The 24,491-nt window shown below is 40.7% G+C and overlaps 1 protein-coding gene across 6 annotated transcripts in view; it reads right to left on the bottom strand.

Moving 5' to 3' along the window:
• GRM8 (glutamate metabotropic receptor 8) overlaps positions 1-24,491 on the bottom strand; it is a 570,836-nt gene that overhangs the window by 257,093 nt on the left and 289,252 nt on the right. For all 6 annotated transcript variants that reach the window (XM_075928371.1, XM_014573390.3, XM_014573388.3 and 3 more), the window contains 3 exons: positions 14,981-15,116; positions 14,363-14,517; positions 13,720-13,857 (listed from right to left, as the gene is read on the bottom strand). In XM_075928371.1, coding sequence (XP_075784486.1) covers positions 13,720-13,857; positions 14,363-14,517; positions 14,981-15,116 — 429 coding nt within the window. The remainder of the gene's footprint in view (positions 1-13,719; positions 13,858-14,362; positions 14,518-14,980; positions 15,117-24,491) is intronic.

Raw genomic sequence — 24,491 nt, 5'->3', positions numbered from 1 at the left:
GGGGCACCATGGCACTCTGCAACATGGAACCAGACCTGCCCCCAGGGACTGTGCTGCATCTCGTGGAGATGTTGCCAGCAACCTGGCTACACTGTCTGCAGGCTGCCATCTGGGAGGACCATCGAGGGGCTGTCAGGATCCAGGGGGCCCTGCGGGAGAGCTTCCACTCTAAGGAGCGCTAACAGTCTCCCTGGTCTGCCCCACTAGGGGCTTGTGCCGCATTCCTCCCTCTCGTCCTTCCACTTACCCTTCCCTAGCCCCCACTTCCTGATGTCAAATAAAAGATGTGTATTTTCAAAAATAGAAACTGTCTTTATTTAACACAACTGGGGAGGGGGAATGAAACTCCGGGGAGACTGGGGAAAGGAGGCGGGAGAGGGGAGGAGAGAGGGTGGGAGAGGGGGAAACTTGGGAGGAGGGAGCTGGAAGGAGGAAGCAAGGGGAAGAAGGGGGAGGGGAATCTCAGGGCTCTGAGGAGGGGGTTTCATCAGGACACATGTCTCCCAGCACAGCAGGTGCGGGGGGCCTCAGCATCCCCGGGGGGATGGGGAGGAGGATGCGGAGATTGAGGTTGGGGATGTGGAGATTGAGGAGGAGGGTGTGGAGGCTGAGGACGAAGAGGTGGGAGGGGGGCAGGAGTGGGAGGAGGAACAGTAGCTGGGGAGGCAGCAGGCACAGTACTGGCATGAGGCAGCATGCTCTGCAGCAGGGCTTGCAGGTGCAAGCACATGGCACGGTCCTGAGCAAGCTGCTCCTGGCGGAGCTGCAGGTCCTCCTGCATCCAGGCCTGGATGGTGTGGAGCAGGGCTTGCAGGGCCCCCAGGTGCTGGTCCCGGTACCCCTGCTGCATAGTGGTGGTCCTGCTCAGGCCGCGGGTGCAGGAGCTTGTCCCAGATGGGGTGGTGTGCCCTGCATGAGCAGCTGGTGCAGCTGTAGAGAAAGAAGAGAAGTGGTCAGTTCTCCCTGGGGACACAATGGATGATGCCCAATGCCACCTGCGACGTGAGGTTGACCGTGCCCTGCACCATCAAAGCTGATGTGCTTGCACAGAGGCCATGGTCAGCATGTCTGGCTCTCCCCAGGACTAGGAGCTGCCCCAAGACTGCACCCGTGCCGTGTATAGTGCGGTCGGGGCGGGGGGGAGGGGAGATGTCCCCTGCCTCTGTGTAGAGGAGGCGTGTGAAGGGAGGACACCCTGCTGGGTCCTGCCCCGGGTTTGGGAGCATATCAGGTCTCTTCACACATGCGTGTGCCTATTGGGCCACAGCCCCTAGGTGTCACGCAGCTGGAGCCACCTGCCCAAGGGTGGCATGGCATGTGCTCACACGTGCACAGGTGGCTGTGTGATCCATGGGAGGCATGGCCCACGCGCTTGGTCCCTGGTGTCCCTCCCCATATCCCTCCCGGGTAGGAGACAGTGCTGGCACTTACCTGGTATAGCCTCCCCAGACAACCCTGCCGACTCTGGTGCCGGGACAGCTGGTGGTGGCCACTCTGCTGCACCTGGGTCAGGGCCTTCAGCTCCCAGCTCGCTGCCCCCCGGGACTGCGTGGACCACCCCGCCCCCGAGGATTCAGTTGAAGGCGGGGAAGTAGGGGCAGGTGTCAGCCCCTGCTGCAGCGCTGCCCCCGGTGGCCCTGGCATAAGCCTGCCACAGCTCCTTCACCTGGCCATGGTGGCCGATATGCGTCCATAGACGGCTGCGTTCCTCTGCCTAGTGCGGAGATCATGGACGTAGGGGGCCTCCCCCCAAACCTCAATGAGGTCCATGATCTCTGCACTAGTCCATGAGGGCATGCACTGTCTACGGCCCCTTACTGGCCCCTGGGTGCTGGGGGACTCGGCAGGGGGCATCTGGCTGCCACTGGCTGCCATTGTCTGGCCACTGGCTGAGGGTTTGTGGCTGCTGGCAGGCCTGGCTCTTGCACATGCCCAGTGGCCAGACTCTACCCCTTTAAGGGCCCCGGGGCTGGGGGAGAGAAGACAAGTTTCCCCAGGTTTGTCCCAGAGTGTCCACCAGGGGAAAATGGGAAGGACTGGAGGCCCCCTAATTCGAAATAAGTGTCTACACAGCACTTATTTAGAATTAGCTATTTCGAATTTGATGTTATTCCTCATAGAATGAGGTTTACCAAATTCGAAATAAGGGCTCCACTATTTCGAATGCATTTCAAAATAGCGAGTTGTATGTGTAGATGCTATTAAAGTTAATTCGAAATAACGGCTGTTATTTCAAATTAACTTTGTAGCATAGACATACTTTCAGAGAAGAGGAGCTGATGGTGTATTTTTTACGACTGGTGTCAAATATGTCTTTACTGTGGAATAAGTATGTTCTCATTTAATGTGATATATTTCAACATATTCTGTTCTACTCAGGCTTTTACAGAAGATAGATGGTAAAAACCTATGCATCTGAATTCCACTGTTTAATTCTCCACTCTCATGAAAGAATATGAACTAAATAAATATTCTGGTCTGAAGGGGGTTATGGGGGAGCCCACATTTCAATCCTTTTTTAATTTGGACAGAATGCTATTGTCTTAAATATCAGCCTCCACAGTTGGACAGCAACCTTTCATCTGGAGTTTACTGCCCAGACTTTTGAAATTGGAAGCCAGGAAACATCTGCCAAGATGGTGAATTTATGACCCAAAATATAATGCAGTAAACAGATTAGACTCTAATTAGACTATCAGAAAGGTTGGCAGGGCCACCAGAGACATGATCTGTTGTTGAAAAAGCAAAGTTAAATGCTTTCCAGATCTATACATTACATGACACATTTCACATTAGTCGTTTGATTTAGTGTTACATTAGGCAGCAAGGGACCTCTGCACTTTAAGAGCCTCTGTCTAACACTTATTTTTTAAAAAGTCTGAGATAATATCAAAACAAGAGTATCAGGCAGTTCAGATGAATCCAACAAATACCCCAAATACCCATCCTGCTTATTGTGATACAGTTATATGACAAATATTATTAAGTATTATTTCACAGCACACAAAAGTGTAATAGTCATTTGCAGAGAAATAAAGAAAGGGAAGTCCTACAAAGAACTTCCCATTTGAATGTCAGACATGATTCCCGAGAGATGACAATGAATAGGTGAGGAGGAGGAGGAGTAAGAGCAGACACAAAAACTGATCAGAATAGCTAGGCACAGCAGGCTAAGTCAGGCAAAGCAGGAAAGCCTTCCCCACAATGCCTCTTGAGCAAGACCACTCCACAAGTTACACACAATTTAATCCTTATTGAGTGACTATATGGTGCTTTTCACATTATGGGTGATCTTCATTCCATTGAAAAGTGCATTTAAGAAAGGTACATTAAATAGGACTGGGACTATTACCCAAGTTAAATAGACAGCAACTGTTTAGTAAGAAGGTTTGTATTCTCTTAGTGAACTTTCTAATTTGTCCTATACATTTTTCAGATCATGGCTCAGGACTATGATACCAATGAGTAAATCTGTTTCTTTTCCATTAATATTTTCAGCTTGAAATTGCATTAAAAAAGAACTTATTTTAAAGCAAGTAGGATTTAACTAATGCATGTCTAAAGTTGACAACTCTACAATAAATAGATTTAAAATCTATAAAACTGCATTGAATTTTCAGTGAAACCCCAGTTTGACACATCAAACTCAAATTTGCCTAATTTGCACAGGTCTCTGTAATCTTTTCTCCCATCTCTATTTTTAGCTGTGCAGTCAGTCATTATAGACATTTAAAGGCTGATTAGGTTTGTGGAGTAGTTAAACAAAATGCTAACCATAGAGAAACAGAAAGATACTTCTTCTCTAACAGTAAAAGTTATGCATGAAAGAATCCTTTTAATTAACATTGCTGTTGAGATTTGTATTAGTGAACCAAATTTCCCTGTTCAGAAAGACTTAAGTAAATGCAGGCCTGCAAAGGACAAATTCAGATCTAATCTCAATAGTCTTGCAACCTCTTATGTCATGTATTAATCTGGCTTTATAATTCTGTGTATTGAAACATTATACACTGCCTTTTACATTAGACTACATTGAATTTCTGGATATATGCACTAATGGTTTCAGTTAAAGCCATAACCTTGCCAAACTTGTATCGCTCTCTACAACTGAATCAAGCCTTAATACCAATTCCAGTTAAACCAAATCCCTTACCTCAGCTGTTGTAGTTCATCTCTTGCCCATTAGTGATGCCTAGGATTGCCAACCCCAAGCAAGTGGAAATCATGAGGCAGGTTTCCCCAAAATCATGAGATTGGATTAAAAATGGTAAGATTAAAAATAAAATTCAGAGCGTTTTATTGCCTTCTGGATCTGGATCTTTTAAATTCATGTTTTCAAGTTTCAGCAGCCATCATGCCATTAGAAAGTTCAGATTTTCAAGTAATAACGTGACTCCAGAAGCTGGGATTTTAATCAGTATATCAGATTTCATGACACCATGATGTTGGGAACATCGGACACCTCACAGTCCGTGTTGCTTCAAGTTGTTCTAAGTCTTGAGTTACCTGGGACTTCTCTGTAAAACCGTAGCCTTCCAGGTATTTCAGTTGGAAAAGATCCAGATTATAGTATTCAAAAGTGGGGCCTTCGGTCTATTATCTCTGCCACTTTCCACTATTGTTGTGGAGAGGCACAAAGCTTTCTTTTGAAAGATGTGGGTGAGAGGAGGATACAAAACCTCTCTACCCTAAAAAAGATAACCTGTTTACAGTTACATTCTGAAATCAGGAAAAACTTAAAAAACAACAAATAGTCTAGAAGCACCTTAAAGACTAACAAAACATGTAGATGGTATCATGAGCTTTTGTGAGCAAATCCCACTTCTTTGCCCGTGAAAGCTCATGATACCATCTACATGTTTTGTTAGTCTTTAAGGTACTACTAGACTATTAGTCTGTAACAGGAAATGCTTAAAAAACAACAAACTCAGCTACCCCTCTGAAGATTTTGAAATCAGTCAGTTTTTAATCCATTTAGTGGTTTTTCATGTTAAATTTATTAATACCTATTTATCATTCTATTTAGCATAACAAAGAAAAAGTTAAGGGGAAACTTTATTGCAGTCTAAAAGTACCTACATTGGTAAGTTATGATTTGTGCTATACCAGAGTTAAGACTAGATGATCACAATGGTCTCTTCTGGACATAGAGTTGAAAAACTCATTGAGTCTCTCTCTAGCAGACATGTTCTCTAATTCTTTAATCATTCCCATGGCTCTCTTCTGAACCCTCTCCATTTTATCTACATCCTTCTTGAACTGCTTGAAAATTTGAAAGTGAAGTCATCGGTGAAAGTGAACATGAAATCACTGAGTTCATGATTCTAAAGAATGGAAGAAGGAAGAACAGCAAAATAGAGACAATGGATTTCAAGAAGGCAGACTTTAATATACTTAGGGAGCTGTTCAGTAAGGTCTCACGGGGAGCAAGATAGAGAAAAAACACTTGAAGACAGTTGGCAGTTTTTCAAAGGGACATTATTAAGGTGCAAGAGCACACCATTCTACTGTGCAGAAAAGATATGAAGTAGAGGAAGAGATGGCTGTGGCTTAACCAGGAAGATCCTGAATGATCTAAAAATCAAAAAGGAATCCTATAAAAATGGAAACTAGGTCAAAGTACAAAGGATGAATATAAACAAAACACAAGAATGTAGAGGCAAAATTAGAAAAGCGAAGGCACAAAACAAGCTCAATTTAGTTAGAGACATAATGGGTACAAAGAAGAGAACTATAAATATATTAGAAGCAATAGGAAGACCAAGGATAGAGTAGACCCATTGCTCAAAGAGGGAAAAACAATAACAGAAAATGTGGAAATGGCAGAGATGCTTACCAGCTTCTTTGTTTTCACCACGAAGGTTGGTAGTGATTGGATGCCTAACACAGTGAATGACAGTGAAAATTAGGTAGGTTCAGAAGTTAAAATAGGAAAAGAACAAGTTAAAAATTACTTGGAAAAGTTAGTTGTCTGCAAGCCACCAGGGTCTGATGAAATGCATCCTAGATTATTCAAGGAGCTGATTGAGGAGGCATCTGAACCATTAGCTATCATCTTTGAAAAGTCATGGAAGACTGGAGTGATTCCAGAATACTGGAAAAGGGCGAATATTGTGGCCCTCTATAAAAAGAGAAATAAAGACATCCCAGGAAATTGCAGACACATCAGCTTAACTTCTGTGCCAGGGAAGATAATAGAGAAAATAATTAAGGAATCCATCTGCAAACATCTGGAAGGTAATAAGGTGATAGGTAACAGCATGGATTTGAAAAGAACAAATCAAAATCATGTCAACCAATTTGATAACTTTCTTTGATAGGATAACAAGTCTTGTGGCTAAGGGGAAGTGGTGGACATAACATAACTGGACTTTAGTAAAGCATTTGATATAGTCTTGCATGACATTCTTATCAATAAACTAGGGAAATACAACATAGATGGGGCTACTATAAGGTGGGTGCAGAACTAGTTGAATAACCATTCTCTACTTCACAGTCATGGTGGAAGGGTATAATAAGTGGGGTTCTGCCACGATCAATATTGGGACCTGTTCTGTTCAATATCTTCATCAACAATTCAGATAATGGCATAGAATTTATGTTTATAAAGTTTGCAGATGATACCAAGTTGGGAGGGGTTGCAAGTGCTTTGGAGGATAGGGTCCTAATTCAAAATGATCTGTACAAACTGGAGAAATGGTTTGAGGTAAACCGAATGAAGTTCAATAAGGACAAATGCAAAGTACTCCACTTAGAAACAATCATTTTCACACATGCAAAATGGGAAGTGGCTGTCTAGGCAAAAGTATTGCAGAGAGGGAAATAGAGGTTATAGTGGACCACAAACTAAATGAGAGTCAACAGTGTGATGCTGTTGGAAAAAAAAGGAAACATGCTTCTTGGATGCATTAACAACCATATTGTGAGCAAGACATGAGAAGTTATTCTTCCACTATATACTGTGCAAATTTGGCTTCAGGTGGAGTATTTTGTCCTGTTCTGGGCATCACATTTCAGGAAAGTTACGGAGAAACTGAAAAGGCCCAAAGAAGAGTAACAAAAAATATCACAGTTCTAAAAAAACATGACCTATGAGGGAAGACTGAAAGAACTGGGTTTGTTTAGTCTGGAAAAGAGAAGACTGAAAGGGGAATGATGACAGCTTTCAAGTACCTAAAACTTTGTTACAAGGAGGAGGAAAAAATAGTCTCTTTAACCTCTGATGTTAAGAAAAGATGGAATGGGCTTGAAGGAAAATTTAGGTTGGACGTTAGTTGGATATTAGGAAAAATATTCCTAATTTTCTGGGTGGTTAAGCACTAGAATAAATTGCCTAGGGAGGTTGTGGAATCTCCATCATTGGAAATTTTTAAGAGCGGGTTAGACAAACACCTGTCAGAGCTGGTCTAGATCAGAGGTGGGCAAAATGGCCTCCGTGGTCCAGATTCAGTCCACCAAGAAAGCTGATCCAGTCCATGGAGGCCTGGGGCTGAGGGAAAGTGCATGAAGTTTTCTTTGTCCTGCCAGAAGCGTGCGGCTCCTGGCAGGGTGAGAGGAGACTTTGCACGATCCCCCACCCCAAGCCCTGATTGGCCTGGGAGTAGGGGGAGCGCACAAAGTTTCCTCTGCCCTGCCCCCACACTGCAAGGAGCGCGAAGTGCTTTGAAGCACCACATGCTCCTGGCAGGGAGGGAGGAGGCTTGGCACTATCAGGAGCAAAGGGGGAGAACTCGAAGTCTCCTCCCACCAGCAGGGTCATGGATGCCTAAGGGAAACTTCTGCGGGGAACACAAGTGCTTCCCCACCCCCAGACCAATCATGGTCTGTGGGAGGGGAAGCAGGGAAGTATCCTGGCCCTGCCCCTTCCAATTGAGGCCCCGCCCCTTATGGTGCATCCCGGGGCCACTTCAATCATTTCTGAAGTTGCCCCCAGCAAAAAAATATTCCCCATTCCTGATCTAGATGGTGCTTGGTCCTGCCATGAGTGAAGGGGACTAGAACACTTCCAGTTCTAGTGTTCTATGATTCTATGAATTGTGGAGTCCAGAAATGGACACAGAATTCCAACAGCAGTCATACCAATGCCAAAGAAACCTCTGTACTCATTGACACCCACTTGTTTATGCATCCTATGATTGCTTTAGTCCTTTTGGTCACAGTATTGCACTGGAAGCCGATGTTCAGCATATATATAAAATATCTTTTATATATAATAAAACACAACATTGAGAGTGATTGCTTCCCAGACTGCATTAAGTAAGTACAGACTGCATTATTTGTTGTTAAATGTATACGTTTACATTTAGACATATTGAGATGCACATTGCTTGCTTGTACCCTGTTTACAAGAAATTCAGATCACTGAGAATGAGTGACCCATCTTCTTTATTATTTACCACTACCCCAATTATTGTGTCATTTACAAACTTTCTCAGTGGTGACTTTAGTTTGCTACCAGGTCATAAATAAAAATGTACCATGAAGGGCAAAGAATTGGTCCACATGGGAACTTTCTAGATGAGGATTTCGTGTTTACAATTTCATTTTGGGACCAATCAGTAAGCAAGTTATTAATCTATTTAATTTGTCTTTTGTTAACTTTATAACTTTCCAGATTTTGAATCCAAATGTCTTGCAGCACCAGGTTAATTGCCTTATAGAAATTTAACATTATTACCTTAATCAACCAAACTAGTAATCTCAACAAAAAAAGATACCAAGTTAATTTGACAGCCTCTATTTTCCATAAATCTATGTTGATTGGCATTAATTATATTATCTTCCATTAAAGCTTTATTAGTTGACTCCCACATCATCAGCTTCTCCATTATCTTGCTCAAGATCAGTTTCAGACAGAGGGGCAATATAGTTTCCCAGGTCATCCCATTTACACTTTTTAAATACTGGCACAACCTCAGATTTTCCTCCTGTCTTCTGGAACAATATGGGCATTCCAAGATTTATAGCAGCAAGAAGCAGCACAGGCCACAGAGACTCTCTGGCCATTGCTTTCTTCAGCTTGCATTGGCTGGGAATGGAGAACTGAAGCCAATGGGAACTGCAGGCAGTTATGCCTGTGAACACAAAGGTAAACAACCAGTCTGGAAGCTTACCTGGGCCAAGGTTGCCCATCACTGGTCCAGACAGTTCTACAGCCAACCCTTTGACAACTCTTGGGTGCAAGTTATCCAGCCAGGCTTATTTAAAAGTGATAATTTTAGTAGTGTCTGTTTAACATCATCTTGAGATACTAGTGGAATGGAAATAATATTATCATATAATGTGACTATATCATCTGTTTTGTCCAAATACAGAACAGAAATATTGATTGATCACTTTTGTCTTTTCTGCAGTACTATGGATAATAGTAGTGGAGCTTACCCTTACACCATAAGTGCAACCAATAACTCCTATGTGCAAGAGAAAGGGCTGCCAAGCTTCCCTGACAGCATCTTCCCTTCCAAAATATTGTCTTGTTGGGAAGGAAAAACTCTGCTACCTTCATGAATATGCAAAATGGTCTCCATATAGCCTCCACGTGTAGATACAAAATGTACATCACTTCACCACATTAAATCACACCATCAGAAAGAACCATCTTTCTAAATGATTTTCCTTCTTTCATTGAAAGGATTTAAGTATAATTTGGGAATTGTTTCATCATACAAAGATAACAGTCTGACTTTATAACATTTTTTATTCCAGAAAGGTTTTTACAAGAACAATCTCATATCCTTCAATATACCATTCTAGCCAATATCTCTTTATTCCTACATACAAGCACTTAGAGTCCTGTTGCTAAAGTTAATAGCAAGAAAATACAACTATTTTTGCAGCATTTAGGTGAATGATTGCTGAATGTGAGTTAGCCAAAAAGGACTATGTATTATCAGGAAAACTTGAAAGGGAAACTCCAGTAATTTCACTCAGCTCAGAAGCCTAAAATATTAAAAAGTAAGAAAGTAAGACAAAAAAAATGTATAAATAGTGAAGTGCATTTGAAAATGAAGGTTATTTTTTAAACTTCACTTGTCATTAAACAGAATGTGATCTAGTAAACCATAACAATAATTAATATAAATAATTAATATTGTTAGAGGCAGGAAGCATTCTGAGTGATATATGGTCTTTTGAAATCCTCTCTCTACATCTGAGTGGACATGTGATTTTTCAGTTTGCTTCCAGTTCTGAAAAAAGTCTACAATAATTTGTTTCCAGTCAAACTGAATACAATTTTGGGAAATATTCAGCAACTTGTAAAAGTTAAAAAAAAATTAATTTGAGATGAAAACAAAACATTTTGATCCAACATTTTTTTTTCCCAGACATAATGAGGTGCTTGGTCCCGCCGTGAGGGCTGGGGACTGCCCTTGATGACCTCTCAAAGTTCCTTCCAGTTCTAGTATTCTATGATTCTATAAAGGTCTTCATTCACAAAATAGAACAAGTGGTGGAGGAGGTGCTACCTTCATCTTCTTTTACACTGTAGCACTATAGGGCTACGTCTACAGAGCGAAGCCATTTCAGGATTCCTCCAGTAGCCCGAAATAGCTATTCTGCATCTTTAAACGTGCCTGTTCTTTTGAAATATATTTTGAAGTAACAGGTGCACTATTCCAGCATCCCTGTAACCCTCATTCCACAGGGGTTAAGGGATTTATCAAAATAATACTTTATTTCGAAATAACCTCAAAATAAGCTATGCAATTTAGCTAATTTTGATATAAGGGTGCTGTGTTGATGCACCCTGGGTGATTGGTACCAGAAGGAGGAGATGGTGCAGGGAAGGCCACTCAGAGGAATGGGGAAGGGGTATGTGGGGGAACCCCATTTAGCAATTAAAAATATGGTGGGAGCACAGGAGAGCAGTGCACCTCCCAACTTCTACCACAAGTCACCTAAGTTTTAGTACAACATTTAGGATGCTCACCTTGGAAATAAGACACTGAGTTTCAAATCCCCACTCCACATCAGGGATCTGAACCCAGGTGTGTCTCTTTTCAGGGAGAGAATGGAAGTGCCTGAACCATCAGGCTATTAGCTATTCTAGCACAGGTTTCTCAATCTTCCCTGTGCAGTTGTTCCATTTTGTACTAATAGTTATACAGTCATTGGAGCATTACACATTGACATGGCTCAGAAATTGGACTGCTCCCTTTGATGGACAGTAGACAGCGATCACATACATACAGCCTACATTTGCAACGTGGCAAACTGTACCTTCATGTGCTTGTCTCCAATTTTAAGGGACAGCTAACTGAAAAACACACAGGAAAAAGTTTCTGTGGAAATCCTAAGATTTCCAAAATTAGAATTTGTTCTTTTTGCAAAAGATGTGTTCATACATTTTCCTTTACATTTTGATTCTGTAATAAAACTTTACTTCTTTAACTTTTACCACCATTGTATCAGTGCACACTTGACCTTTAAGTATTGTTAACACATCTCTAGACCTAAAAATGGATGGATGAAGTCATGCTTCAGGCACTCTATTATTCTTCAATCTCAGAGAGGACCTAGCTATAGTAATGTGAGATGATTTGTCTGCCTCGAGGACTCTCTTACAGGAGGGAACAAAAGATTCTTTTCTGCCTTGCTTCTTTTGCACTGTTCATGGGAGGCCATGATAGAATGAAATAGTGTTGGCTGCAGTGCCATCAGGAAGCTGTTCTATCATTCATCAGATCCAGATGGACTGATCATTCAGCATTCCCAGCAATGTTCCTGGACACACACAAAAAGTTCTTCCCCCACCCACCTCCTCTGGAGAGACATGCAGCAGCACTCATGCGGCAGGCAGCTTCTCCAATGGGCAGGGATGGTTGAGACAGCATAGTGAGGGAGCCACTGAAGCAAGGGAGCCAGGACCTGCCACTTGGCGGGGGAGAGGCCTGCTTCAGTGGCCAGGGCTGCCACGTAGCAGTGGGAGCTGTGGCATATTCTGGCAGCTGGGCCAGGAACATGACCTGCCGCATGGCTGAGGGAGGGGTGGGGGACATCTGATCCATCTGATTAACGTGTGTGTGTTAATAAATTAGGTGGCACACATCCAAACCAGCACACACTACCTCAATATTGGTGCACAAGCCAAAACTCACTCTGCTCATGGTTGGAAAATCTTGGAGGGAACACTGATTTCCCGTGGGAGGTTCCAGAGCAATAATTTCCACGTGCAGCATATTACAGCTGTGCTGTCAAGACTGGACGGTCACGCAGTTTGTTTCCATTTGCAATTTAAAACATGGATTGGGATTTAACAAGACATGTATACTTGTATCCTATGCATCTCAGAGACCAACCTATGGTGCTTCAAATTCATAGATGTGATGAAGTGAGATGCCTTAGCTGAGTCCCTGGTTAAAATTAGAACCGTGCGCAAGATGTATCAAGCTTTTGTTCAGTGTTCAGAAGAGCATATCAGAGAATGAGCATTTCCTTCCAGCATAGAGCTCTTTATTTAGTTGTTACTCAGTCTCTAAATAGAGCATATAAACTGAGTAAGGACTTCAGAATCGGACCAAGAGTGAAGAAGACAAGTATGCTCACTTGTAGCTTACATGTGTCAAGAGTGAAAAAAACATCAGTTTTGTCTTCACTTTCATTAAGCGCATATATAGAAAGCATACAGGTTGGACCTCCCTGGTCTGGCTCCTTCAGGACCTTACCGATCCCGAATGAGAGAATTTGCCAGACCAGGGGAGGTCCCTTGCCACTGCCACTCAGCATTCCTTGTCCTGCCGGTTTGCTATCACCCCAGCAGTCACCGTGCCTTTGTCACCACAACCCCCACGTTGCTACCCTGGCTAGGCTCCTCACCTAACTACTGCTGGCTCCCCAGACAGCCAGGCTGCCAAGGAATTCTGGCCACAGTCCTGCTTGCCATGGGCTGCCATGGGGATCCAGCCCCAGCACCTTGCTCCTGGGGGGGGGGGGGGGGGGCTGCTGCAGGACTCCAGCTTTGGCCCTGGGTTACCTCAGGCTGCCGGGGGCTGCTGCAGCATTTTGGCCTCAACCCTGCACTGCCTCCCTGACAGGCTGCCAACCCTGCTGCCCTGGGTCCCAGTTAGCCCTCCTGCCATTAGGTTTCTATGATCTCTGGTCCAGAAGCATCTGTGGTCCTGCCAGACCATGGATGTTGCTGGACCAAAGTGCCAGTTTTTGGAGATTCAACCTTATTTTCACTGAACTTCTGTTCCACATAATATACTGTGTGGAACAGAAGTTCAGTGAAAATAAAAAGCACCCTGAACTACAATCCAAATATTTATCCAATATTATCTTTAAATGTGGATAAATTAAACACCCCTTTTGCTCCTAACAGGCTTCCTTTTTTATTATTATTATTTTTTCACCTTTGCTTAAACTCATCACATTTTCTCTGAAAGTATAGCAATCTCTGCAGGCTCAGTCTTCAAATCTTGTAAGTGCCACAGAGTTGAAAGATACAGTGCTCTTCTAAAGTGAGACTCTCTATAATTCTGGCTAGCAAACATGTGACTAAGGTGACCTCCTGATAAGTGTTTGCATGCTCCAATAGAGACAAGAAGGTATTAGTGTTAAAATCTTAAAAAATATATTTCAAGGTAGAATGAGAGTGGTATATGAATATAATTAAATGTGTCTCAAGCAACCACTCAAGGGACCAAGCAAATTCCTTACCAGTCCATCTTTTAAGAATTACAAAGTATTTCAAGAAAATATTTTATTCTAGGATGATACCTGTGCATTTCTTGATATTGCTGTTTCTTTTTCCATGTGATCCTAACTTGCATCCAAAATTCTCTTCCCAAAATTCTGCAAACCACACATTTCTTCGATTATTAGCAAGGGTACGGCTCCGAAAATATCTATCAAATCCTAAACAAAGAAAAAAAACATAAAAACATGACAAGGGATCCAGAAGAAGACATTTAGAAATTTTTGGTGGATCTATTTGGATTGCATAACAAGAATGCAATGCATATCTCAATGGGGTAGAGATATAAACTAGCTGAATACAGACTTTTTTAAAGAATAAAGTGATATTTGGAAAATGAAAATAATCACATTTGCTATTAATATCTATTAATAATTGTTATAGGAAAAATGTTCTTGAAACAGCTATGCAATTATTTGACGAAATCAAATCTATAATGCTTCTGTGAAAACTATAACTGAAGAAAATGCAATGGAGGAAGGTCAATAAACTCTCCAATCCAAAATCAATATACTGTAAAGGTCCAATCTTGCAAGTTGTCACGTATCCTCAATTCCCATGGAGGTCTGCGTTGCGTTCAATACCCACTGAAATAAATGTGAGACTCTCATCAACTAAATTCAAATCTTACAATGCATCTTTTGTGTCGTTATTATATGTTCTTACCATCAATAGAAGCTCTTTTGGGCAGAATGGTGACTGCTCCTTCTGCAATCTCTTCCTGTTGGTAAACAGGTGAAATTTTTGACCCCCAACTATCTGAGCCAATCCAAAGAAAATGTCCAGTTTGATTAGTTTTTTTGGCTGCTTCCAATATCCGCCTGTAAATAAACAAATGACTAATTAGATACAATGCGTTTACCAAGAAATGCTACTGACGAGAGATCCCTTGCAGCATTGGTTCTGGCTATACATAAATAGGCTGTCTTTAACCAATTAGTCAATTGTTCTGACAGTTTAAAGCATATTTCTCAAAAGAGACAGAGTTCAGGATTCAGGCTACTGTACTGTAAATATTAATTTACCTCATCCTTAAACATCATATTCTATCATTCTTATTTGTTTAATCTCTTTCAGTGCTCAAGTTTCAATGCACAGCGTCTTCATTATTAAGAAGTAGGAAGTCCCTGGCACAATGGCATTGTGAACTATGTAATGGCTACCTGGTTCCCAAGAATATTTACATTGGATTGAAATCTGTTAGGAAATCAGATATAGGCCACTAAAAAGGGACTTCTTGCAAAGAGGGCAATTCTTCAACATAAAACTTAAGAGAACAAGCACCTAATATCATCCTCGTTTGCAAACATGATCACTGCTCGTGCATTAGGAGTTTCCAACAAGCGCTTGATGATCTTGTCATATTCTCCCAGTCTTGGTTCACGGGGGATTTTTAGCGACTGAGCGATGCAAACGCCACCTGCATGAACACACACACACACACACATGAAAAAAAAGCAAATAAAATTAATTGAGGGAAATGCTGAACTGTTTATTAATACTTAAGTTAATAATCCCATGGCAAAATAGACAAGGAAAACAAAGACACTAGTTTGATTGGAGGAGACAGCTGAGCCAAAAAGCTATCTTGTCCACAGGGAGCATCTAACTCTTCTAACCTCTTGCAAAATCAGCAACTAACAGCTTAAACATTATGACACCTGATGCAAGTTAGTGTTTGCCATTCACTATCTATAAAACTTAAAAGAACAAATCATTCCAGATCCTCAAATGCGGCAAATCAGCATAGCAGTGATTTGTATCTGGCTCATCACTTTGTCACAGAATTGCATTTAACCTAGGAAAATACCTGTGGGTTCAAAGTTATCTTGTGTTCAGAACTTCTTTTCCAAGGGTGGGTGCTGTAACATATCTCTGCTTATTAAGCAGGACAATGATTAACAGTAAATATTGTGGTTAGAGGAACGAGATAGCAAACTTGTAATCCTGGGATCCAGACACTGAATTTTTCCAATTGCTATTACAGCATTTTTAATTAAGTTGTCTTAATCATTTAACCATCTGTGTTGTCAATGAAAAGTCTAAATTACTAATCACTGAATGAACACACACTCAGAGGCAATATTTATGTTATTTTCCCAACAGATGCAGGAATTTGAGCTAATTAAAACCTTAACATTTTAACTCTTCTGCAGGAAAGGATACTTAAACTCAGTGTTATCCAATGGAATGAATCCTGCTGTTTTGGAAACTCTTTGCAGCAAAGGTGGAATTTTAAGACACCTTACATACATTTTGTGAATACTCGACATGAAATGTATTGAGAGCCTGTCTCATAACAACCCTTATTTCGAAATAACTTTCCTAGCGTCTATACAGCCAAACCACTATTTCAAATTAATTTGAAATAGCGGAGCACTTATTTCAAATTTGACAAACCTCATTCTACAAGGAATAAAGCCAAATTCAAAATAGCTAATTAGACATAAGTGCTGTGTAGACACTTATTTCAAAATAGGGGGCCTCCAGCCATCCCAGAGTACCCTGGTGGCCACTCCAGTCTCAACCAAGAACACTCCTCTCCCTCCCCTCCTTCCTGGAGCCCTTAAAGGGGTAGACTCTGGCCACAGTGCCTGTGCCAGTTCCAAGCCTGCCAGCCCAGAGCCAGCAGTCACTGCCCCTGACTCAGTGACCCCCAAACATGAGCCAGCAAGTCACTGCAGCCAGCTCTCCACCACTCCCCAGGAGCAGTCTGCCAGCTCCCAGGAGCCTGACAGGGCCCGGAGAAGGTGGGCACCTTCCTGGTCCAGAGTGGAGTTCATGGACCTTATTCAGGTTTGGGAGAGATGCCCCCAATGCCTATGATCCACGCACTAGATGGAGGAATATGGGCGTCAATGGCAGGATAGCTGCCAGCCTGGCCACTAAAGGCCACATGCAAACCCAGGAGCAGGTGAGACCCCCCCCCAACCCTGAGCTTCCCCTCCCCCTTCTTTTCCTTGCTTCCCCCTTCCAGCTCCCTCCTCCCAGGTTTCCCCCTCCTCTCTCCCATCCTCTCTTCTCCGCTCTCCTGCCTCCTTTCCCCAGTCTCACCAGAGTTTCATTCCCCCCTGCCCAGTTTTGTTAAATAAAGAGAGTTTGTATTTGACATCAGGAAGTGGGGTTAGGGAGGGGTAAGTGGAAGGACGTGAGGGAGGAATGAGGCACAAGCTCCCAGTGGGGCAGACTAGAGAGGCTCTTAGTGCTCCTCTGGGTGGAAGCTCTCCCGCAGAGCCTCCTGGATACTGACCTCCCAGATGGCAGCCTGCAGAAAGTGCAGCAAGACTCACAGCAACCTGTCCACAAGAAACACCAGAGTGCCCAGGGGCGGCTCTGGCTCCATGCTGCAGAGCGCTGTGGTTTCCCAAGTAAGGGCAATCAGAGCACGCAGAGACAAAATGCTTTGCTGTCCCTCATCGAGGTAGACAAGCAAGCGGGGAACCCTGAGAACTGTCTGTCTGGTGTGGGGATTGGGTCCCTTTAAGCACAGCCCTCGGCTAGCCTCAGGCAGCAGCCACACAAAGTAACTCCTGACCTGATGCCCTGCTGGACCTGGTTCCAGCTGGCCTTAAATTCGATTCAGCGTCCACTCAGTGTAGATGCGCTATTTTGAAATAGAAGAACATCTAGACACATTATTTCAAAATAACTTATTTCAAATTAACTATTTTGAAATAATGTTGTAATGTAGACATACCCTCCTAGATCTTCTCAAGCACATTGCTGTGAAAGAAATACAGTCCAAGAACAATAGACTACAAAGATGTGCAGATTCCAACAGTGACAGTGAAGCTTTTCCCATGTTAGTGATTTTTAAAGAATAATTTTAAACCTTAAAAATGATTTATGAACTGGTGTCTTTTGCTCAAACATAGGCTCTAGATTTGTATTTTGACCATATGCCCATTACATTAGGGACAATCCTATTGACCTCAATTGTTCTCCACTCAAGTAGATCACTGTGTTGGGTCAGGATTAAAGCAAGTCACTAGCAGCTAACAGTGTGAAACAGCATGAAATTCAGTTATCATAAATAAATACCTGTATCAAAGTTCTCATGAAAATCAATGGATTTGGTAAAGGACAAAAAGTCACATTTTTCACAGACTCCTTTATGACAACAATCACACTTTCAACAGTTTGGTGAAAGCAAAACATTATATTTTACCTTCAACTTTTCTCTCTTTCACATGAAGATAATACCATATTTTTGCAAATAAAAACATACTGCCATTTTACTGCAAAAATAATGTGATAATGTGAAGATGTGATAATTTACAATTATTCTATTTGTTTCCAGTGAGGAATTCCCATTTTTGCTGGAAACAAATTATTTTGTCCCACAGCCATATTAAGAACCACATTCTCCACAAAAGATTGTTATTTTGCCAGTAACAACAAGGGAGAGCAAACATTAGATAATCCTAATATCTTCTAGGTATTTATGATGATCCAATGGTGATATAAGTGACAAGCTGCTATGAAAATATTTGGCCAATATTTCTAAAAATAAACTCATGTAAAATAAGCCCTCATTCTAAGCTATTTCTAAGGGCATGCCTACAAAGCAGAGTTATTTTAGAATAACGTCCGTTATTCCGAAATAACTTTATGTGCTGTCTACAAAAGAAGCCCGTTATTTTAAAATAAATTCAAAATAACGGGCTTCTTATTTTGACTTCCTGTAAACCTTGTTGTATGAGGATTAAGGAATTCAGAAGAATTGAGATTTATTTTGAAATAAGTGCTGTGTAGACAGTGCCAAATTTGGAAAATAGCTACACAATTTGCATAGCTCAAATTGCGTAGCTTATTTTGAGGTACACGCTACTGTGTAGACGTACCCTAAGCGAATAGTATTGCACCCCTGACAATGAATGCTAAAAGAAATATTTAACAGATGTATTGTAAATTTTTGTCGTTTATATAAGAACTTTCTGGTTTTAAAAAAAGAAAAGGCTTGAAAAAGTCATCCAGGCATGGGAATGACAAATGACATACAATAATAATAATTTGTTACCTCATAAATTTCTTGAGTATAATTTTGAACCACTTTTACTCATGCAGTGGCTCTTAGGAAAATAATATCTCTACATGAAATGCAACTTCAAATATTACCAATGCATACATATTATGCACTGTATATTGCCATCTACATGGAATGGGTATCAAGAAATGAAAAACTACAGCAACTAAGAAGTTATTTTCCTAGAGTCCATATGGTGAAGCAGAAAACCCTTTTCCATCATTATAGCATTACATTCAATCATGGCTGCACTGTGCAACTTAACATCTCTACACTGATGATCTATTAAGTACAAAACAAAATGCACTTCAGACTTATTATTACATTTATAATGATTTCAGCAAGCTATCTTCTGACATGTAAAACATTTTGTGTATATCCTTATCCATTTATTACTTATACCCTTGTGACAAACAATAACAGCATATCAATTTACAGTTAATGATCAAATTTCCAATTCCTAAAGAATAACAGAACAGCATTACGGTGACACCCAGTTGTGTATAAAATGCAAATATTCACACTTCATTGATTTAACTCCAAAACAACATTGGATCAATTTAGTATTTTGATATATTTCTTATATTTTATTATGTTTTAATATCTTTTAGTTATGAAAATATCAGACTCATAATGGTTGAATGGCCAGAATCTTGGGGTGATTTGTGCACTGAGTTCCCAACAGTCTCATTGATGTCAAATGGAAATCTAATGTCCTCAGTTTTAGATAAGCATATGCTCAGAATGCAAAAAGAATGCCTACTGAGGTCTGCATGTACCCTGGAAAAGAATTCAAACTACAGTTATTAAAGTGCACAAGTCTCTTAATTTCTCCTAACCAACTGTCGCCAGGCAGAAACTATACTGTGAAATTGAGTTACAGGTCTTCACTCCCGTCATGATCAGGTCCCAAATAGGTTAGGGCTATTCTGAGGAAAAAGCTGAAGGAGTAAATTATCTAGCTAAGGCTATGTCTAGACTGTAAGCAGATCTTCCAAAAAAAACTTCTTCGGAAAAAAAGCATCCACACTGCCAAAGAGCATTGAAAAAGCGATCTGCATTTTTGAAAGATAGAATCCACACTTAATGGATGCTATCTCGCATGTAAGCTGTGATTACTATGGACGGAGTGGCCACCAGGGCACCTGTGCTTTTTCCTTTTTCCTCTTCTAGTGAAAAAACTCCCTCTCCCCCATCCACACATGCCTTTTTCCGAAAGAGCTCTTTCAGAAAAAGGCTTCTTCCTCATAGAAAGAGGTTTACCTATGTCAGAAAACCCCTTCTGCTCTTTCTTTTTTTTTTAAGAACATGATTGCAGTGTGGACGTAACTGGAGTTTTTTCGGAAAAACGGCCTTTTTTCCAAAAAAAAACCTTCTGCAGTGTAGACATACCCTAACACAAGCAGTAATTTCAGACATATGTTTAACCCTAAATCATACAATAAGGGGGATCCAAGCAGCACTCCAATGAAGTCAATAAAAACACCCTAGTGGTTTCTAGTGCAGAACTGATTATTTAATAAATGCCAAACCACAATCTGAGAGAATTATCAGTACGGTCAGCAAATTGCAGCTATTATGAACTCAAAAGAAACTTGGGTATTTACCAGCCCAGACCCATAAAGGATTTAAAGGTGCCTCATGTCTAATGATTTCAATGGAACTCTAAATACATTTTGTGTATCTAGGACTTCCTCTCCCATTTGCTAACTATTGTGAGGTACGTAGTTGCTAGCTCTAATGTCTAAACCAGTGTTTCTCAATCTTTTTTTATGAAATATCCCTTTTTCTAAAAAATTATAAGTATCCCCTTTTTATATATAAAAAAAGAAATATCCCCGGTACCTACAGTTTGCAGACACAATTTTTTTTCTACCATTGCAACGCATTTGCTTAAACAACTTAATTGTAGTAAAATTTTGGGGTGTAAAAAGTAAAAAAAATAATAAATCGCTGCAAAACTTAAAACAAAAATTCAGTTTTCTCCAAATTTCAGTTGTGTTGATGTGCCCCCCAGACTTCTTTCAAGTACCCCTGAGGGTACTTGTACCACTGGTTGAGAAACACTGGTATAAACCAGTGAATTATCTTCCCATTTTATATTTATTAAAAGCATTTGTGAAGAAAATGTGAATAGTTACAATTACTACTTGCCACACTCAGGAAAAGGCCATTTATTCAATAATGTTTCTTTTGTGACATAGGCTGATTACTTATATATTGGTATGTTAAAGTCACTCTCTTTCTCCAAGAATTCCTCCCACACAGAAATCCTCTCCTCTCTAGGGAGAGATGGAGTTATATTTTAATTAAATTTACAACATAATATGACAAACGTGATTTACAATATGGCCTTGAGAATGCTTTTCTTAGAACAAAACCGTGATGCCTCTTGATATACTGTAGTTGGCTGTAAATAAAGCTGGGTGCATAACAGATTTGGGCCTGCTCGCAATTCTGAAAAAAAAAGTTTAATGTCAACTCAAAAACAATTTAAAAAAAAAATTTCTGTGACTCAAAATGTTAAAAAAGTATTTGGGGTCTTTTTAATTGGATTTTGAGCATGTTTAATACACACACACACACACACACACACACACACACACACACACACACACTGTAGAAAATTTAGAAAAGTCTTTCTGAACTGAAAAATAGAAAGGTTTTGTTTCAAATTTGTCAATTGGCTCTGGTTTCTTCATGCAGGGACAGGCAAAACCAGTAGGCAGTTAGCTCTGGTCTCTTGATTCAGAGACAAAGCAAACTCCACTAGAACTGGTCACTGGAGGCTGCCACCTCAGGGTTGGTCGGCAGTGGTTACTGCAACATGCTGACCACACATCAGGTACAGCTGTAGTTAGACTAAGGTTGGCTGCCCCTGAGCCACTTCTTCCCCTTATCTCAGGGTTTACTCGTGTCAGTGGAGCGTCCTCCAACTTTTCTTGGTAGTGGCCCATGGCAGTCCTGGCAGGTCTGTGGCAAAAAAAAAAAAAAGTTCTCCATGTGGCAGAGTGTCGTTGGGCTGAGCCTCAATGTCGGCAGCCTAGAGTGAGCAAGATCTACTGCCTTCCTTAGTGTCCCAGCTCCAACTGAGCGTGACGTGCCACCCTTTATAATTCCTGTCCTGGTTACATACTTCCAGTGGGCCTGGCTTCATCCCTTTGGGCAAATGCAGAAGGAGGTTCCTTCTCCTCTGGCTCAGAGGAAGGTCACTACAGTTCATCCAAGGGATTGTTAAGCCCAAATTCTTCATGAAACCTTTTGGGCTCAATGAATTGGCATTTTCTGTAGAAACTCTTTTTTAGAGAATTTCTGTGAATAGTATAGCTGGTTAATGTTTGAACAGCTCTGTACAAATGATAATTAGTCTCATTTTGTCTTTCACTTAACAGCTAATAATCTGAGTGCTTTTAAACATAGGATACAGTTAGACCTGGGTTTCCAGACTATGCATTGTTTAGTTGTTTTGTTTGCTGTGATTAAATATCATGTCCTAAACAAATTGTTCAGTGCAGACTTAGCCAGCTTACTGGAACTATGTATAACAGCTTTAGGAAACAAGATATCAAAACAAGCATGTATGTTTATGAGATACTTTGAGTATTGGAGATTTCAGAAGATAACACCAGTACTTGGGATCAATAGTTTTTGACTTTGTGATTCTATAATACTGACCAAAAAAAAGCAAAACACTAATAAAATGGCAGCACAGCATTTTGGAGGTTAATCTTATGGTGGGTTAGAATGGCAAATGTTCATTTTTCCTCTCACGGATAATTTCAAGTTGGAATTTTCACTGTAAACAAATATTCAAGAAGGTTGAAGTAGATATTTGTGGAATTGACACTGAATGGGTATTTAGAAAATAATAGTAGACATGGTTATAAACTTTTAATAGTAAGTGACCCCCAAAAATGAACAGGACACAGGGAACAAATTGAATGGCTAAGGAGCACATTCTACTACTCTGAGTTGTACCTAAGTGCTGCATATTTCAGACAAATAGCGTTGAGACCAATGGGAGTAAGCTATTGCTCCAGGTAAGCGTAGCAGAATATAGTCCTGAAGTTCAAGCTTATTTCATTTTGGGATCACAGCCATACAGAACAGAACTACTTAGCATTTAAAACTATTTTATTTTCCCATTTATACAGTCAGCAGTAACACTATACAATGAAAAAGAATAGATCAAGATCTGTACTTGCTTTGGCATAACTTTTCTCAGAAAAGAGAGACATTTTCTCATCAGTTTTCACAATAGCTTTGCAGTAATCCATATTGTTTCTTACAGACTCACTTGAAAATAATAGAAACATGATTAAGGGCAATGCTAACCTTGTATGGTCATCCTTATTACCTTCAATTACTCCTTTTGTTACTAAAAAAAATTTATAGATCATAGAATCTGTTTAGCAATAGGCAAAAGAAGCCAATACTTTTTTAGAATGTATTTATGGATAGATTCCAGGGCATTCTTCATAAATATATAAAGTCAAATTCCAAAGTCTTTTTTTCCAATTTGTGGAACTGGCAGCAGGAACTTGGAATAGGCCTCAGCCAGACACCCTTTTATGAAACAATTGGTCCCCTATACTTGGAAGCTTATTACTAGACATCATTGAATGGGAATATTTTGGGGCAAAATGAAGTCAATAGGATTGCATGTAGGCACAGAGTATACAGGTAGCAGGATGATGATTTACAGTGACCAAAAAAAGTGGGAGAAAAAAAAGGATTTGTGACACAGAGACGGTATGACACTCCCACAATCAGAAAAGTCCTCAGCAGAGCCAGGAACTGAACCCAGATCTTCTGAGCTCTGCATAGTACAACCTGGACTGAGAATTGATTTGCCAGTGAGGTATGGAAAAGAAGATCGGTGATCAACAGCAGCTGTGATACTTATCTTCATAGTAGATGCCTCAATTGCTCTTGAGATTTATATTACTGAGCAGAGTGTTGCCTTAATTTCTGTTTTTAAAATCCATAATTTTAATATATACAATTAATTTTCATTTTTCTATGGGTTCTATGTACAGACTTTCATATTCTTGAAAATGGACTAAATCCACTTCCCTACAAAATTACCCATGTACCTATGTTTTAGGTCACACAGGGTCAGAACTGCAGGAATAATCAACTGTTGTAGCAAGGCTCAGGGTTACCCTAAGCAATGATCTTGAATTGTATGGCTTTTTTAAGGTCTTCAGTTTAACCAGGTTTATCAGACCTTGAATTGTTAGGATGCTTAGAATGTGAATACTGGAAGGAGGGCAGGCAAGTGACAGTTCAGGATAACAGCTATTATCCCACTTTCACTGCTGCCAGGCAGGGTACCTTTAGGAATTCTCTTATGGACATTTAAGTTGCAACCCCTTGGCTAAAAATCAACTGCTTGTATCTATCTTTGCTAACCACAACCATTTATCATTGCAATTTAAACTCGCAGTTGTTGAAGTCTAGATGGGTGAATTTACAAAGTAAGGATTTAAATTTACAGGCTTGTTTTTCAAAATAAGTGTTTTGCTTCTCATAAAGCCAAAAATCTTGGGTCTTATCATTCCCACAAAAACCTACACAATACCTCAGCAGACGGCTATGACATTAGCTGATTCTGCAGTCGATCATGGCAATGTTCTTTGATGTAGGTAAGAGAAAGAAAAACGTTTAATAATTTATAATACTTTGCTTTGAAAGCTCCAAACAGCACTCAGTGTCCAATATACTAAAACATATTGTGTTTTGATGGATGATGTAAGATTTCAGTGT

This window comes from Pelodiscus sinensis, chromosome 1, assembly GCF_049634645.1.
Source record: "Pelodiscus sinensis isolate JC-2024 chromosome 1, ASM4963464v1, whole genome shotgun sequence".
NCBI lineage: Eukaryota > Metazoa > Chordata > Testudines > Trionychidae > Pelodiscus > Pelodiscus sinensis.
The sequence above is the reverse complement of the archived record's forward strand: the minus strand, read 5'-3'. Positions and strand labels throughout refer to the sequence as shown.